This window comes from Microtus oregoni, unplaced genomic scaffold, assembly GCF_018167655.1.
Source record: "Microtus oregoni isolate MIOR12 unplaced genomic scaffold, Mior012 000018F_ref0000195, whole genome shotgun sequence".
Classification (NCBI taxonomy): domain Eukaryota; kingdom Metazoa; phylum Chordata; class Mammalia; order Rodentia; family Cricetidae; genus Microtus; species Microtus oregoni.
This window is the reverse complement of record NW_024543077.1, coordinates 18,098,862-18,116,831: the sequence shown is the minus strand read 5'-3', so window position 1 is coordinate 18,116,831 and position 17,970 is coordinate 18,098,862. Positions and strand designations below refer to the sequence as shown.

Here is a 17,970-nt window from a genome sequence, read left to right as displayed (position 1 = left end):
CTCTCCCATGTAGATAAGAGTAATTGACCCATCTCTCTGCACTGACCCCATCTTTCTGCACTGACCCCATCTCTCTACACTGACCATACCTCTCTGCACACTGACCCCATCTCTCTGCATGCTGACCCCATCTCTCTGCCATGACCCCATCTCTCTACACTGACCCCAGCTCTCTGCACACTGACCCCATCTCTCTACACACTGACCCCAGCTCTCTGCACACTGACCCCAGCTCTCTACACACTGACCCCAGCTCTCTGCACACTGACCCCAGCTCTCTGCACACTGATCCCAGCTCTCTGCACACTGACCCCATCTCTCTGTCATGACCCCATCTCTCTGCACACTGACCCCATCTCTCTGCACACTGACCCCATCTCTCTGCCATGACCCCATCTCTTTGCACACTGACCCCAGCTCTCTGCACACTGACCCCAGCTCTCTGCACACTGACCCCAGCTCTCTGCACACTGACCCCAGCTCTCTGCACACTGACCCCATCTTTCTGCCCTGACCCTACCTCTCTGCATGCTGACTCCTCCATCTTTCTGCATACTGACTAACTCTGTCTTTCTGCACGTTGACTCCATCTCTCTGCGTGTTGTCCAAACATGAATCATGGTTGGTTTCCCCTTTGCTCCTTACCATTTATTGTGAATTTATCCTTTTATTTCCATTGTTACTGTCATTGGCACAACTAAGCCCTATAATGTAACTACTACAAAAACCCCTTGAGTGTTCTCTACCAGCATCTCAAACGTACTATTACTGGAATAATCTAAATCCTCTTAAATATGTCAATTTGTTGCTCAAACTTTGTTAGCTCCTCGTAGCTAATTAACAGGGTCACCCTTCTCATATAGCAAACATGCACTGTGTGCTAGGTACTGCATCTCACTTTGATGAGCCTGCCACTTAAACATCATGACAGCCCTCTCATTTTAGAGATGAAGAAACCAAGGAAAACTTAGTGTCTGTGCCCAAGATCCTGTAGCCAGGACTAGAGAAAGAGTTAGTATCTTATATTCTTTCTCTATTTATACATTATATGTATATATAATTTACATTATATATGTTATTATAAGGAATAAGTTATTACCTTTTATACATTGTTGATAAATATAGGGCCCATTTTTCTCTGTTATCTATTATATAAAGTCTGGTGTTTCCTTAACTGCTGGAACATCTCTCTAGCTTCCAAGTCTAATATTTCCATTTGGGATTTTGCGGCTATGTTAATTTTTCTGCTGTTTTTTTGTTTTGTTTTGTTTTTTGAAACAGGGTTTCTCTATGTGTAGCTCTGGCTGTCCTGGAACTCGATTTATAGACAAGGCTGGCTTCAAGCTCACAGATCCAACTGTTTCTGCCTCCTGATTGTTAGGACTAAAGGGGTGTGCCACCACCATCCGGCTTTGTGTTTATAAGATTTTCATTTAAATATATGTCATCACTAAATAATAACTAAAATGTGTTTGGTAAAAGAATACATAAAGCAGTATTTTAATTCTAGAAACTTATATGTTAACTTCTAAGCACACGCGATGTCTTTAGAAGGCTGCAGAGGCTGTGGCTGAGAGTCTGTTGAGCTGTAGGTTATCTCCTCTGGGCTTTGGGAGACGGTGTAGAAGCAGCTTTAAGGCTCGTGCACAGTTTGTTCATTTACCCAGCCCTTAACATGTTACTCATACCCAGCCGTACACTGTATGCAAGTCATTCTGATTAAAAAGGTGGTTTTGATGGATAATTTTCTTTAAACAAATATTTGAGCTAATAAGCACTAAGAGACAGGCTAGAAGGTTATTAGGACTTCGGATCACTGTTCAGAGTTTAGGGAAGTCAGATTTGAGAGCAGGAGGCAAACTGGCAATGTTTTGTTGTATTTTGCTTAGCGTACACATAACTACTGTAGCTGATGGATAATAAATACTAGCAATAGGGAAGACATAACTCCAAAAGTACACGTTTCCTTTTGTCTTTGTGGAAGAGATCAAGTTAATAATTTTGCTCTTTTAACACAGGGATGTACTTTGTGGTTACCTTTTATGCACCAATATTGGCAATATCCCAAGGCTTGGAGAACTCGATGGTGAAATCACATCTACATTAGTTGTGCAACAAGGAAGAACATTAAACTGCAGGTAATTACCTAAACATCCCATGATCAGATTAGTCCCTTTAAATTCCAAGGACACTGCTTGGTCCTGCTATTGTTTCCAGTGTGTGTGCTAGTTCATGGTCAGAACTTGAATCTGGTTCATAAAGGTGATCAAGTCAATCCTAACAGGTGAGAAATGAAAGCTACTAAGAATGATGCATGGCAGCTGCTATGTGGCTGCTGGAGTCGCTCAGCAAAGTCCTCCAGGATTTGGCTTGCTTTTCCCTCTTATTCAGGATGATTTGCGACTTCTGGACAGAGTCATTCAGCACATGGCTGCTCATTTTGCTTCTTTCTGAAGCTCCACAAAATTAAATTTCCTTTTGTAGTTATATATCTGCAGGAAAAGACAAAAATGGAGTAGAGGCAGTAGCAACCCAAATCTAGAATGTGTACACATAAATGGCTATGTGGCTCAAACTTAGGGGAGCCTTTGAGAGAGTTGAGTTCATAGATCAGGAAGAGGGAAAGCTGAAACCCAACCGGAGATGTCTAGTAACATCTCAGAAAACTGAGAAACTGGCAGCATAATCTGCTGTTTAAGGAGGAATTAGATGAGTTTCAAGGAAGGTTTTGGATAAAGAGGCTATATGGAAGTTTGGGGAAGAAAGAAAAAGAAAAAAGGGAGTCTAATGCACAAATTCCTCTCATGATTCAGCCACAAAGGGGCTAGCCCACCCTCTCATTGGAGACTCAGGCTAGGCCACTCTCCCACTGGAGATTCAGACTTTGTCTCCACAGGGAATAAAAGAGAATGTTCCAAAGTCGAAGGGTTGATATCAGGGTCATGTGAAAGTGGTTCAGCCTTGAGGAATGCTCTCTGAGAATGTCCAGAAAGTTCCATATGTCTGTCTGGTCAGTACTGACAGGCATGCACAGAAAGTTTCCAACATGAAAAATTAGAGTGAACAGAAAACCCCAAGAGACGTTTTATCATGAAATGAAAATATAATGTTCTACTTTAATCAAACAGACTATAAAAGAAAAATATTCTCTTGGATTAAAATACAACAGCAGAAGTGAAGCTTAGTGGTTGAAATTGACTCCCTGGAAATAGGGCAACATCACACAAAATAAACGGTCTACCTTTGTATCTTTTTTGTCTATCTATCTATCTATCTATCTATCTATCTATCTATCTATCTATCATCTGTCTGCCTATCCATAAATTTATCTTCTATCTATCTACCTATCTATCCATCCATTTATCTTCTGTCTACCTATCGATCCATTTTTCTTCTATCTATGTATTCATCCATTTATCATCTATCTATCTATGTATCTATCTATCATCTATCTATGTATCTATCTATCATCTCTGTGTATGTATGTATGTATGTATGTATGTATCTATCTATCTATCTATCTATCTATTTATCTATCATCTATGTATCTTTTATTGCTTCTGTTTTCCTGAGGAGCATTAACCAATATATTTACAAATATAAAAAAACTTGGTTTTTACTTAAAAAAGAAAGAGAGCGATGAGAACAAGCTCCCTGATTAGAATAGAAATAAAGATGAACAGAGGTAGTAAGAAAAAAATTGTCGGCCAGTGACATCAGAGAGAGATGTAAACTTCATGATGGAAACTGTGGGGCAAAGAAGAGTCATCAAGTTTCCACAGAAAAGGCTCGGGAATTAGAGTGGCCTAAGGTTTGTCACCAGGAGTCCAGGAAATCAGAAGACGTTGGGAAATTATTTATAAATTAAAATTTTGTATTAAACTCAAGCCAGGGTTCCTAGAACATAGCTCTAAGCCCAGAACTCAAAGGCTGAGGTGGGAGAAGGAAGAGTTTGAGGTGAGCCTTGACTACATAGCAAGATTCTGTCTAAAAAAAAAAAAAATCAGATACACTTCATACTAGAAAATGACAGTTTAGCATGCAAATTTCCCAAAAATGTATTCTCCTATACCTCTTTTCAAAAAGTTAATGGAACGGTTAAACCCCATAAAAGTGAAGTTTAAACAAAGGAAGAGAAAGGCAAGGTACAGAGGAAGCAGGTTCTTCACTGAGAGACAGAGGCTGACAGTGAGAGGGACCCAGGATTTACAGCTCTGTGGCAGGTACAGGGCAAAACCAGAATAGACAGGAAGGAGCTGGAGGGAACTGTAGAACACATCTCCCCAGAAAATGATCTGATGCTTGCTCGGGTGTGTTTTCAGTGGGGATTAGCAGCCAGGGAAATGTGGGTTGATTTTCTATTAAAGATGGTAAATGCATAGGAAAGTAGACAAATGAAAGAATAATCTAAGGTAAAATAAAAAGTAATTCAGAAAGTGAAAGTTTAATTATTAGCATTTGCATAGTAATAATAATGTACATATTTATTGTTGATTAAATCAAGTTTATTATGAAAGGATAAGGAAAGGAGAAATTGCATATAGAACTATCAAGGGAAATAAGGAGATAAATTTGCTTGTATATTGATGTGGGAGTGTTATATATCAATCTGTTGATTTCATTGGTTAAGCAATAAAGAACCTGCTTGGCCCTGATAGGTTAAAACATAGGTGGGAGGAGTAAACAGAACAGAATGCTGGGAGGAAGAGGAAGTGAGCTCAGAGACGTCATGCTCCCCTCTCCGGGACAGAGGCGATAGCTCTGCTCTCTTAGGCAGACGCAGGAAGCTCAGACCCAGGATGGACGTAGGCTAGAATCTTCCCGGTAAGCGCACCTAGCGGTGCTACACAGATGATTAGAAATGGGCTAAATTAATATGTGAGAATTAGCCTAGAAGAGGCTAGATAGAAATGGGCCAAGCAGTGTTTAAATGAATACAGTTTGTGTGTTGTTATTTCGGGCATAAGCTAGCAGGTGGCCGGGGTGCTGGGGACGCAGCCCCACCGCTCATATTACTACAGTATATGGAGAAATGAATTGATAATACCTACAGTTAAAAATAAAATAAATCAGTATAGTATACATTTTGAGGCATAATAATAGCAGAGGACCAGTAGTGTAGAAAGTGGCTCTCTCCTAGGAAGGCTGTGGGCAGGGATAACTATTTCATTTAAGAACCCAATTTACCTAATGCTGGGGAAATGACTCAGTTGGTAAAGTCTTATTATTTAAACACGAGGACCTGAGTTCAATCCCTAGGACCAGCAGCATCCATGTAAAACATTTGAGCACATTTCCCAATGCAAGGTACAGACAGAAGGATCCTTGAGACTTGCTGGGGAATCTGTGAGCTCCACCTTGAGTGAGTGAGGACATCCTTGCTCAAAAAAGACAGTGGAGAGCAGTTGAGAAAGACACTCAGCATTGACTTCTGACCACCACACATGTACACATTCATACACACATGCATACACAGGCACACATGTGCACACACACATGAATGAAAACATGGACACAAAAGCACCAGTTCATGCATTTGGTTACACATGCACAATAATTTTGATAAAAATTAATATGGAAATTTTTGTGCTAGTGTTGGCAAGGTATAATATGAAAATATTAGTTACGCTTATATACTTTCAGCTCTTGTTGCTATTTAATTATTCTAAGAGAAAACATGTGAGCGTGCTATAATGAGCAGTGGCTACAGTGGTTTCAGCAATCCCTAATAGAATTTGCACATATACAATTCTGGGGAGCATTGTAAATTAAATCCAATTCCAATCCTTATTTGAAACACATTTGAAATCTTGACGCATGTGTAGTAAAGCAATTAGACTTGCATATGGCATGCAAGGAAAAATAATAAAGCTAGCTCAGTTATGACCCTTACTGTAATAATTTTGTACAAATTATGTTCAATTTTAAATTACATTTTAAATTAATTTATTTTTCTTTAACTAATTTAATTAATTTTAAATTAAATTTTGTTTAAATTCAGAGGTAATACATTTATCCCTGAAAAGAGTTAGATCAAAAGTTTCTATTACTTCTTACACCTTTAAGATATTTCTGGGTGTGATGGTGTATGTCTGTAACCTTGGCACATGGAAGCGGAGGTTGGAGGAGCTAAAGTTCAGGCTGGTTTTGTTTACATTAAGAGTTTGATGCCAGCCTGGGCTACATGAAATTCTATCTCAGTGAAACAAAAGAACAAATAATTAAACAGCCTTTGACTCCAGGTTTTTATGAAATCATAAATAGAAGACCAGAGAAGGAGTATTTCCTGCTTTTAGTTTTATACTCAGGATTAATGTGAATTAATAGAACCCCGTTTTCTTCCTTGCTTCCAATTTATTGTCAGTGGCGGGCATGTTAAGCTTGAAGAAGATGTTGACCTTGGCTACGTGGAGGACGGGACACCCTGCGGCCCTCAGATGATGTGTCTGGAGCATCGGTGTCTTTCTGTGGCCTCCTTCAACTTCAGCACTTGCTTGAGCAGTAAAGCAGGCACCGTTTGCTCGGGAAACGGGGTGAGTGTCGAGCCTCGCCTTGGCAACCACCCATTTCCTCCTTACGGAAGCAGGTGGAATCCTGTAATCTCCTTCAGGTTGGACAGCGTGGTTATCCATGTTTCTGGTTGGCACGTGAACGCTAACTTCATCAAAGCTACTTGAATATTTTTGTTGTATAATCGAGAAAGTCCAGCAATAAGAAAACTTGCAATTTTCCTAATCAGTTTCTTCAGTCTTCCTTTTTTATGGTAAGAGGACGTCATACAGAGTAATGACAGGTTTTCTGTGAGACAGATTTTAGCAAACTATAATGGAATTTAAAATTTTTTTATTGTTAGCTTTTTTTTTTTTTTAACATCTTGACTGCAGTGTCTCATTCCTTGCCTTCCAGTTCCTCCCCCAACCCACTCTGGCCTCCCATCCACTCCTCCTTCGTTTCTATTCAGAAAAGGGCAGACTTCCCACAGATATCAACAAAACATGGCATATCAAGTTGCAGTAAGACTAAGCACCTCCCTTTTATATTAAGGTTAGTCAAGGTGACCCAGTATGAAGAAAAGGGCCCCAAAAAGCTGGCAAAAGAGTCAGAGACAGCCCCTGCTCCCAATGCTAGTAGCCCCACAGGAAGAACAAGCTACCCAGCTGTAATGTGAGGCGTGAGAAAAGAAGAGCAAGCCAAATATTTAACTACTTAGGTCATCCGGGTACAGCTGAGTCAGCACTGACCATAAATAACCTCTGTAGCCTCACCAGAGATGACAGCCAAGGTCAAACTCGGAAATAGCAGTCTTCAGCGAACGTGCTGCTCATGGACGAACAGACAGAGTGGTACTTTTGACATTTTAATTCTGTTCTTCCAGAATTGTGTATTGACTAGCATATTTACATTATAAGCCAAACACCAGTCCCCCCTCTAAATGAACCCTCCATAAATATATCCAGTTTTCTCATTTCATCAGGAATTCCTCTTTACTATCGGTTGTCTTGATTTTTTTTGTTGTTGTTGTTCGCATGTGCTGTGATTTTCTTTTTGCTGGCATTACAGACTGTTTGATTGAATTGTGTGTATTATCCAGTTGAGGCAAAGGACCCTGTTTGGCAGTCTGAAGCTCTCAGTCCTGATCATTCCATACGATGGATATCAAATGTCTTTGGGAGCTATGCTTGGGCTGACAGTCAAAGGGTCTCTTTACTTTAGAATTTACTTTGGGAAGTAACCAGTTGTGTCATATGGCACATCAGAAGGAGAGTGCACATAATTGCATAGCTCTGCTTCTGTAACCTAAGAGGGGTAGTTCTTGTGGTACCAAAGGAGGAAGTCATGAATCACATTTTTGTCTTCCTCCTAGTGAATTTTAAATACACGCTAAAAGAAAATATGGTTTATCTCGTAATGCTTAGTTTAAGGGATTAATAAGAATAAGATTATATATAGCATAAAAATAATTTATAATAATCATGTGTTATAAAAGGTACTATCCTATATAATCAAAAGCATTTTATTTATTATTTGTGTATATGGTATGTGCGTGGGTATGTGCAGATGTATGCCATGAGATATGTGGTATCAGATAACATCTTGAAGGAGTCAGTTCTTTCCTATTCATGCAGTCCTGGGATTGACTAAAGTATGAGGCTTACATAGCAAGTGTTATAACCATTGAGTCGCCTTGCCAGTCCCCTACATGTTTTTAAATTGTAGTAACAGCCGGGCGGTGGTGGCGTACGCCTTTAATCCCAGCACTCGGGAGGCAGAGGCAGGTGGATCTCTGGGAGTTCGAGGCCAGCCTGGTCTACAAGAGCTAGTTGCGGGATAGGCACCAAAGCTACAGAGAAACCCTGTCTCGAAAAACCAAAATAAATAAACAAACAAACAAACAAATAAATAAATTGTAGTAACTCAACCATATGTATGGCAAGAAGCTAAAATCAGGATGGAGTTATTCTTTATGGATACCATCAAAGCCTGAGTGTGGTTGTTATGAGTACGGTTTACTTGCTTCAGTGTGACAGAGAACTAACATTTCTGCCGGCTCACCTTTGGGTTTTAGGTTTGCAGCAATGAGCTCAAGTGCGTGTGCAACAGGCACTGGACAGGTGCCGACTGCAGCACCCACTTTCCTCACAATGATGATGCAAAGACTGGCATCACCCTGTCTGGCAACGGTAGGTATCATAACATCTTTCCATATAACTGAAGAGGAATTTTCTCTATGGACATTTGCATTTGAGGTTTTTAGCATAACTCAAAAATAAATGGTACTTACATAATGAGGGGGGAAGTCTACTTTGTGAGACCAATCATTTTTTTTAAAGTATAAAGATTTGTCACTCTGAGTATAATTTCGCCTACTGACTTCACCTTATTCTGTATTACTGCAGAGACTTTTCAAGTATTGTAATTACCTAAGGCTATGAACACACCCTAGCATCTTTTAATCAATTTATTCCTTGATAATTTCATGCACGTGTACAGGACACTGCCACACTTGTCCCTCTCACACTCCCCCATCCCCCTCTCACTCCCAGAAACCCCCTCCTTGCTCCTATTGAGTTCTCACCCAACTTTCATGCCTTTTTTCTTGTGTTTTCATTTTCTAATATTTCTTTGAAGTTAAGAAAGTAGACTGGGACATCAGTAGAATTACCATCCACTTGAGAATTAGTTACACCCATCATCCTACTAAATATGTCTCCCGAGGCAAGGCCTCTCGTGTTTGCAGGCTTCGTTTGATCTTGTTCGGTTCCAGGAACTGGAGCGGTCTTGGCAAACAGCCTCATCTTTCCAGTCATCTGACATAACTGAGCAAAGCCAATGCTGTCCCCTGCTCCTGTGCCTCTGAAGATACTGGCGCAGCCTTTGGTCCCCCACCCTCACTATCAGTCTGTCCACTTCTTCACTGCCAGCTACTAGTCTCTTCGTCAAAGCAGAAACCACCTTTGGAAGGGGCAGTAGTGCTGTTTTGTGCTCAAAAGCCAGGAGTGGCCTAGGATATTAGATGGAGTTTTGCTTTCCATCTCTTATTCCTACACAAGCCGTGGACATTAGAATCACTGGCTAAAAACATGGCGTGACAACTTCAGAGAAGTTGAACCCGCGGAGGGTCCTGGAGGTCAGTCTCCATCCAGAGAACACGCGAGGCTTCCATGCCCTTCCTTGACCTTTGTCCTGCACATCTCTTCTGTATTTTTGTCACATTCTTTGTAATAAACCAGAAAGCCTGAAAAAAAAAAAAAAGAAAGTAGATTGGTGTCGGAGTGGTTAAGAACACTTGTGACTCTTGCAGAGGACCCATGTTCAGCTCTCAGTACCCACATGATGGGTTACAACTATCCATTAAGTCCAGTTCCGGGAGAACTGGCCCCAGTCTTCTCACCTCATCGGGCCCCAGGCATGCGCATGCTGTGTACATACAGGCAAGACACTCGTACACATAAAATAATAAAAATAAAGTATTTAACTTTAATGGATAATTACATATTTTTGAACTGAATAAAAAATGAGTTGACTTTTAAGCTTTTAAAAACTATTCTTTGTTCTAGTGTGTCATAGTCTAAACTATGAGAAGCCTGGAAGCAATGTAACTGTCCAAGACGACAAGGATTGAGGATATGGGTCAGGCATGACAGGAGGCAGGGATTGGGGGGTCCTAAAAACTTCATTGGCTAAAGAATAAAAGAGGAAATTAAGTGTAGGGAGTTGAAGAGTCCACACTTTAGAGATAAAATTTCCCCTTAAACAGTAATGCCATTTCATTCTTGTGGCTCCCTTTGCATGGAATAATGCTCAATTCCCAATGTCCGCTCATCTCCCAAGGCTAAGAACAAACAAAGGCACTCATCTGAGTCATCTGTGCAGGTTTGAAATCTTAGTAACATGACTTTAACAAGGCCCCAGATGCCCTCAGGTAGTGATGGTGAATGGTCACATGGCTCTTGCTCCCCAGATCAGTGCAGTAGTAGTGCCTGGATCTCAGGGGTTTCCAGGAGACGTGACTTAGAAGTAGTCACCACGAGTTCATTGCTCCCTGTTTAAATCTCTGGAGGACCAGGAAGGGTGGGCATGCATGCTGAGTCTTAGCTAAAAAGGCCAGCGCCTTTCATGAATCAGATGATACTGTGCGATACTTACTCAGGTGATACTGCTCATGCAATAGTTACTCAGATGATACTGCTCATGCAATACTTAGATGATTCTGCTCATGCAATACTTACTCAGATGATTCTGCTCATGCAATAGTTACTCAGATGATTCTGCTCATGCAATACTTAGATGATTCTGCTCATGCAATACTTACTCAGATGATTCTGCTCATGCAATAGTTACTCAGATGATACTGCTCATGCAATAGTTACTCAGATGATACTGCTCATGCAATACTTACTCAGATGATTCTGCTCATGCAATACTTACTCAGATGATTCTGCTCATGCAATACTTACTCAGATGATTCTGCTCATGCAATACTTACTCAGATGATTCTGCTCATGCAATACTTACTCAGATGATTCTGCTCATGCAGTAGTTACTCAGATCATAACTGCTCGTGCAAGAGTTACTCGTGTCACTGATTTTCTTCCTTGTTTTCCCTTCTAGGTGTTGCTGGCACTAATATCATAATAGGAATAATTGCTGGCACCATTTTAGTGCTGGCCCTCATATTAGGAATAACTGCCTGGGGTTATAAGTAAGTCAAAGTTTTCAGTATTATTACTATAAAAATTTACTTTAAAGTATTTTGATTAGGGGCTAGAGACGTGGTTTGGGGGTTGGAAATACCACTGGCTCTTGCAGAGAACTCAGCTTTGATTTCCAGTACCCATCTCGGGTGGTTCATAATTCCAAGTGCCTCTAGTTCCAGGGGATCTGACACTATCTTCTAGCCTCCGTAGGTACCTGCACTCACATTTGTACGCGCGCACACACACACACACACACACACACACACGCACACATGCACGCCCGTGATTAAATGTTACCTGGAAGGTTGTATATCGTTACCTCTGTATTTGTATTGAGCATCAGTATGGTCCAGCAATCAGAGATTACTCACCCTTAGTATGGTTAGAAGTAATGATAATTCCTCACATTTTAGGTTTTGAAACAACTCTTCTCCTATTTGGACAACATTGAATGTTGTTTTAAGGTCACTGAAGTGACTCAATCTTAACTGTGAGTGAATGCATACTACATCATGCATCACATCCAGAGCAGAGCCCTTTGTCCTGTCAGCCATCAATAAGTGTGAGTTTCTTCCTGTGAGGAGCAGACTCTGTGAGACTCAGTTTCATCTGCAAAATTCAGATACCTAATTCCCTCTTCAGTTTAATTCAATTCTATTCTAATTCAAATTTGGTAAATAATTTTTTGTCTTAATTTTTAAAAGTTGAGAGTAATCTGCTTTTGAATATTTAGTAGCCTCAGACATTTGCTAAGTGATTGATTCCAAACATTTTTATGTCTAGTACTTTAAATTTCCCTTATGAAGACTTATAATGTGAATTTTTCTTTAGTATTCTAGTAACTATTTAATGTCATGGCTTAAATGTAGTGTAAACCTTTCATTCTTGAGTTAGGTTTTTATTGTCAGGGCAAATACCTGAGAAAGGTTCTCTATGGCTTACATTTGAGAGGTTCCCGTCATTACGTGACTCTGTTGCTTTGGGCCTGTGCCGCCGAGGCAGAAGAGCATGGCGGGGATCACGTGGTGGAGGAAAGGGGCTTGCCAGACAAAGAGCTCACCACCATATCAAGCCCTCTGCCCCCCGAACTATTGGTCTGTGAATCCATGAGTACAGTCTAAAGACCCCGATTTCAAGCACTGCTCCGCGGGGACCACACATCAGCACACAGCTTTTGGGGACATCCAGATCCAAACTATAATAGCTCTCTTTAATATTTCAACCTAAGGCCTCTGGTGAAGTCCCAGTCAGCGCCCCATCCTGGGCTCTTCCTTTGGAAAGCCTGCATTCTAGATGTTCACCTCATTTCATAGCATAGTCCATCGTGCATCAAATGTGGATCCTAAATTGGGAATTAAAATAGTTTAGATCTGGGGACAGAAAGATGGCTCAGCAGTTACGAATACATACTGCTCTTACAGAGTGCAGTTCCCAACACCCACATTGGATGACTCAAAACTACTTCTATCTCCAGCCTCAGGGGATTTGACAACCTCTTCTGGCCTCTACAGACTCCTGTACTCATGTGCATATACAGTACACACACACACACGTACACACACACGTACACACACATACACACACACACACATACACACACACGCACACACACACGTACACACACACGTACACACACATACACACACACGCACACACACACAAGTACACACACACGTACGCACACATACACACACACACGCACACACACGTACACACACATACACACACGCACACACACGTACACACACGTACACACACGTACACGCACACATACGTACAAACACACGTACACACACATACACACACGTACACACACATACACACACACGCACACACACATACACACACACGTACACACACATACACACACACACGTACACACACATACACACAAACAAATACAACTTTTAAAAGGTTTTAAATTTAGAATTTACTCTGTGTCCTTTTTAAACTGATCTTTGTTCTGTGAATTATTATATTTGGAGAACACTTGGAGTAGTGACCTGCTCGCAGTGAGCCATATGATTGTCGTCTGACACCAAATCAAGGAGACACCTTTAAGTTTGTAAAACTAAAACCCTGCAAGTGTTTTACTGAAAATGGAGAGCAGTTATTTCACTGTTTGTATGCTGCCATAACTAAAATTCAGGAAGCCACTTATAGATGGCTGTATCACAAAACCACAGGCTGGTTAGATAGTGTGGCTCATGTGCATGGGATAGCCTCGAGAAGGCGCTGGCCCCATCGCACAGGCTCCGCCCTGTTAGCCAGTGCTCCCTTTGTTTCAAGGTGGAATTCACGCACTCATGAAGTTATATGTCTGGAGGGGAGGCCTTTCTTCATGCGACAGGAAAATGAGCTCTGTTCTCAACTTCTTTGATGTAGGACGCACTTACATATGCTTATCACAATTATTGCTGTTTCGTTATACCTCAATAATTTTATTTGGTTCCATGAAAATGGTTCTAGAATTATAGATTTCTACCACTATACAATTATAGATGGATATTTAATTTTTATAATCCTGGGAAAAGCTACGGATCAAAAAACATGTAATGAAAACATACTTATTGCTAGTGAAATTACCTTTGTAGAAATTACCTGTTTTCTTCAGTGAGTTTACATTTTGTCTTTTTAGCATTTTTAAATGTATATTTCTAAATGTACTTTGCAGATTGATTAAGAAAAAAAGACAGATCTTGTTCATACTGTAGTATCCTTCTTAGGCATGATTTGAACCTAAGACCCAAGTTTTAGAGTTTTTCAAAGTATTCAGGATACATGGATTTGCTTTCTTGTTTAAGATAGGATCTTGTTTAAGATAGTATCCCTGGCTGACTTGATTCCATGAAAAAATGCAGCTAATTTATGTAAACAATTTGATTAATTTTGCCATTTAAATCAACATTTAATCATCTATATATACCTACCATCCGTCTATCATCTATCTATCTATCTATCTATCTATCTATCTATCTATCTATCTATCTATCTATCTATCATCTCTATATATGCATCTGTCTATATTTATCTATCATCTCTCTATGTGCATATATCTATCTATCTATCTATCTATCTGTTATCTATTATATGAAAACCTATATTTAAAGTAGAATTGACAAGGCTGGAGAGATGACTTAAGAGCCTTAGTTGCTCTTCCACAGGACCCATTTCAATTCTCAGTCCCAGGGAATCTGACACCCTCTACTGGCTTCTGCAGGCACTGCATGCACATGGCGCATAAACACATGCAGGCAAAACACCCATACACATAAAGTAAAATAGATAAATTTAATTCCAAAAACAACCGCATTGACTCTAGATAATTATTAAATATCTGGCAGGCACAATAAAACTGATATTGATATGATTACAAGCTAACTTATGCTTTTTGCTGCTCTTGCCGAAGACCCAGGTTTGGTTCTAAGCACATACATGGTGTGTTACCACCTCCAGTTATGGGAGATTATGTATTATCTTCTGTCCTCCAAGGGCATTAGGCATACATGTAGAATAGACACATACATTCAGGCAAAACAAGTATACATAAATTAAAAGTAAGTAAATTTTAAGATAAATAAATAATAAATTAAAATGGCAATTGTTGGACAATATTGTCACTAACCCTTTGGTATCCTCTCTCCTTATATGATAAAGTAAAATTTTGTGTGTATTTCTCATCTTAATTTTGCAATTTGAATTTCTCTATGTAAGAAGGTTTGGTGAATGCTGGGGTTTTGTGTTTAATGCTATGCTCGTGTGCCTCTGGCGAGAACTAATGCTCTTTTTTTTTTTTCCTTTCTTCTGTCTGTGAGCAGAAACTATCGAGAACAGAGGTATGTGTGGCAGTGATCTGAAAAGATGCCTGGAAAGTCTGACCCTTTGTATCTCTGTTGAGATTCATACATGCAGTTTCAAGTGCATCTTTGTGTTTTGTGTAATAATAACCTTGATCACTTATGATTTTAAAATGATAATTAAAATTATTTTTGATAGCAATGTATATATAGAAATAGATTTTTCTCATCAAAAACAAACTTTTATGTTAAGTTGTCATGTTTGTTTACATTGGTTTATTGGCTTTCCTTCATGTTTATAATGCTTTTATTCCTAATAGTCTGAGGGAAATGATTTTTGTTACTGTTGTAGTGATAACTTTCATAAGTTACAAGATTTAGCGCTTGTTCCTATCAAGGGATGTTCCGCAATGTTCTTTATAAAATAAAATATTTTTATATGACTTGGTAATCATAAAGGTAGCTAAGGAGGAAATTTGCATGGTTAGAATCCCTGCCCCGTTGAGCCTCCTGTGCTATTATTACATAAAGAATATAGGGAAAGCCAATCACCTATTTACTTCACCTGAAGATCTCCACTTAGCAAACTGTAAAAGAGACAGAGGTCATAATTTCTTTTTAAATAGGAATTTCTGGTTTTGTCTAAGTTGCCCCAGTATTGAGATAGACATTTCACTTCTCACATTTTAAAAATGATTAATTCTACTCGCTGTTGGTACCCGAAACTAAAATATTATCTTGGAAACAGATGAGCCCATGCCAGGTGTTGCACATATACTACTTATTTCTGGGTTCAGGGCAGTTGTAAGGATTCCTGCTTAATTTTTCCTGTCCCATTGAGTGCCCATGTCACCTTAGAAATAGATATGATATATATAGTTAGACCTTTGCAGATTCTGACCACAAGACTTATTTTGTTTTAGAAAACAAAATTTTAATCTTTATTCTTCTATTTCCTTTATTTTACAATTTGCACTCTATAAGGCTTTAGTTTTAAATATCTACAGACTCTTTGTATCTACATGATATCCAAAGGTATCAACTGAAATGCTGATCATAACTTAGATTGAAAACTATCTACAATAAACCTAACATTAGACATCTTTCCTTTGGTTTAATAAACTCCTTATTAGAAAGAGTTAAACTTAAACAAAATTATTAAAGTTTTAACACAGCTGGGGTTCTTTGTGACATGTCTTGAACTCATGAGAATTGAAGCACATGCAGAAAGCAGGGCCTGTTTAGGTTTCCTGTGGGTAAAAGTTTCCTAATCGTATCAGAAATCTAAGATTTGTGAATTTATTCACAGAAAATTAAATTGATGAGATTACGATGTGATGATTTCAGAACCGTTTCTATAGGAACTAAGTGAAACTATGATTAATTTAATACTGCCGGATACACAGAAAGGGAAGAACATTGCGCAGATGCATGACATCAACAAAGCTAAACCCATGCTCCAAGCTACTGTATGGATGCTCTCCAGAGCACGGAAACTGCCTGCCATGCAAAAAGGATGGACATTTAAAAGCATATACCAATTTAGTATTCTGACTAAACACATGCATAGTTACAAACATGTTCACACTCTCACTATCCTTTTTTGTCTGATGTAATTTGACACTCCTGGTGCTACAGCCTTTGTTTCACAGATAGGACAGCTCTTCTGAAATCCAGTCTGTGTCTGGGGAGTCAGTCCATCTTCGCAGAAGTTTATTTTAGATATTTTGTTATAGGTCAACAAAACTTTACCTTCTTGTCCATGGCTGATAATATTTGTTCTGTGTAATAGTTCTCTCTAGAGAGCAGCAAAGGGTGGATGTTAGATCAAGAAGTTATGCATGGAAGTCTCTTTAGGGTTCTTTTAGGTGATGCGCTTTAATGAGTAGAGGGGAAATGGGTGGGCAAACAGACACAGCATACATCAGCACATTTTCAGTCCTGTAGTATTATCCACAGACATTCAAAGAAAGACCCATCTGGTTCCAAAGATGCAGGCACTAAAGCCAAGATGTCATCTTCACCTTTAAATTAGGATGGCCTTTGTGGTTCTCTGGTGGGAAGGCCATTGACGAGGAGACAGTGTTGATCTGCTCTTGTGTGGTGTGGGGAAATGACTACTGTCTCCCAGCTGTGAAGTCTGAGTTCTCTGTAACCCTTAACATGCTGGTCAAGGGGGAGGACTGCGGGAGTCACCAGCCCAGCTGTGGCCCACACACTCCTTTTGGCTGATAAAACGTGAGGCTTTGCTTTGTCATTTAGTGCTTCAAGCAATATTAAATATATGGGCATTTGCCAGATGACTATTAACATAGAAATGGCCCAGAAATGCCAAATTGGGCCTAATGTTCAAAATTTTAGAGAAGCTAGCCAAGCAATTCAATAAATGAATCGGATAGCAAACTTCCTACTGAACAACAACAATAAAAATAGAAGCCGCACATTGGGACCTAATGGGAGTGTACCCCCCCACATATATTATTATAGTAGTTCACGTCCTCTGGTGGCGTCCCGGGGAGGCCACGAACCACGGAACCACAGAGCCACAGTGAAGCCTTAGATACTGAGTCATTGCAAAGAAGATTACTTGCTTTTTTCCTTAAAAGTCCGAGGACAGAAAACCTCTTCCTTTTCCCAGTCAAAATTATTGGCCTTGAGGGATAATCTCATAGACCATGACAGCTGTATGGTTGACAGCAAGAACTTAAATTTTAATTTTCACTCGGGTTTGCAGATACAAGCAGAATAAGGAATATTGGATGGACTTAAATTTATAAACCATCTACATTTGGTGGAAATCCTTTCCCTTTGTTTGAAATGAACACACATCACTGTGACTAGTGAGGTGTGTGATTGTTAGACCCCATCCTTCTGCTCTGGGGTTTCACCTTAAGCAGAATCTCTCCTACCTCCTTTCTTTATCTCTCATCTGTTTTATCCATTTGTTTTCTTTTTGTGAACTGCCCACCTTTTCT

General features: G+C 39.7%; 1 protein-coding gene across 12 annotated transcripts in view; it reads left to right on the top strand.

The window, feature by feature from the left end:
• The window catches only part of LOC121458749 (disintegrin and metalloproteinase domain-containing protein 22), a 225,790-nt gene that overhangs the window by 181,477 nt on the left and 26,343 nt on the right, over window positions 1-17,970 (top strand). For all 12 annotated transcript variants that reach the window (XM_041668082.1, XM_041668080.1, XM_041668078.1 and 9 more), the window contains exons 22-26: window positions 2,019-2,138; window positions 6,365-6,533; window positions 8,567-8,681; window positions 11,113-11,203; window positions 15,017-15,034. In XM_041668082.1, coding sequence (XP_041524016.1) covers window positions 2,019-2,138; window positions 6,365-6,533; window positions 8,567-8,681; window positions 11,113-11,203; window positions 15,017-15,034 — 513 coding nt within the window. The remainder of the gene's footprint in view (window positions 1-2,018; window positions 2,139-6,364; window positions 6,534-8,566; window positions 8,682-11,112; window positions 11,204-15,016; window positions 15,035-17,970) is intronic.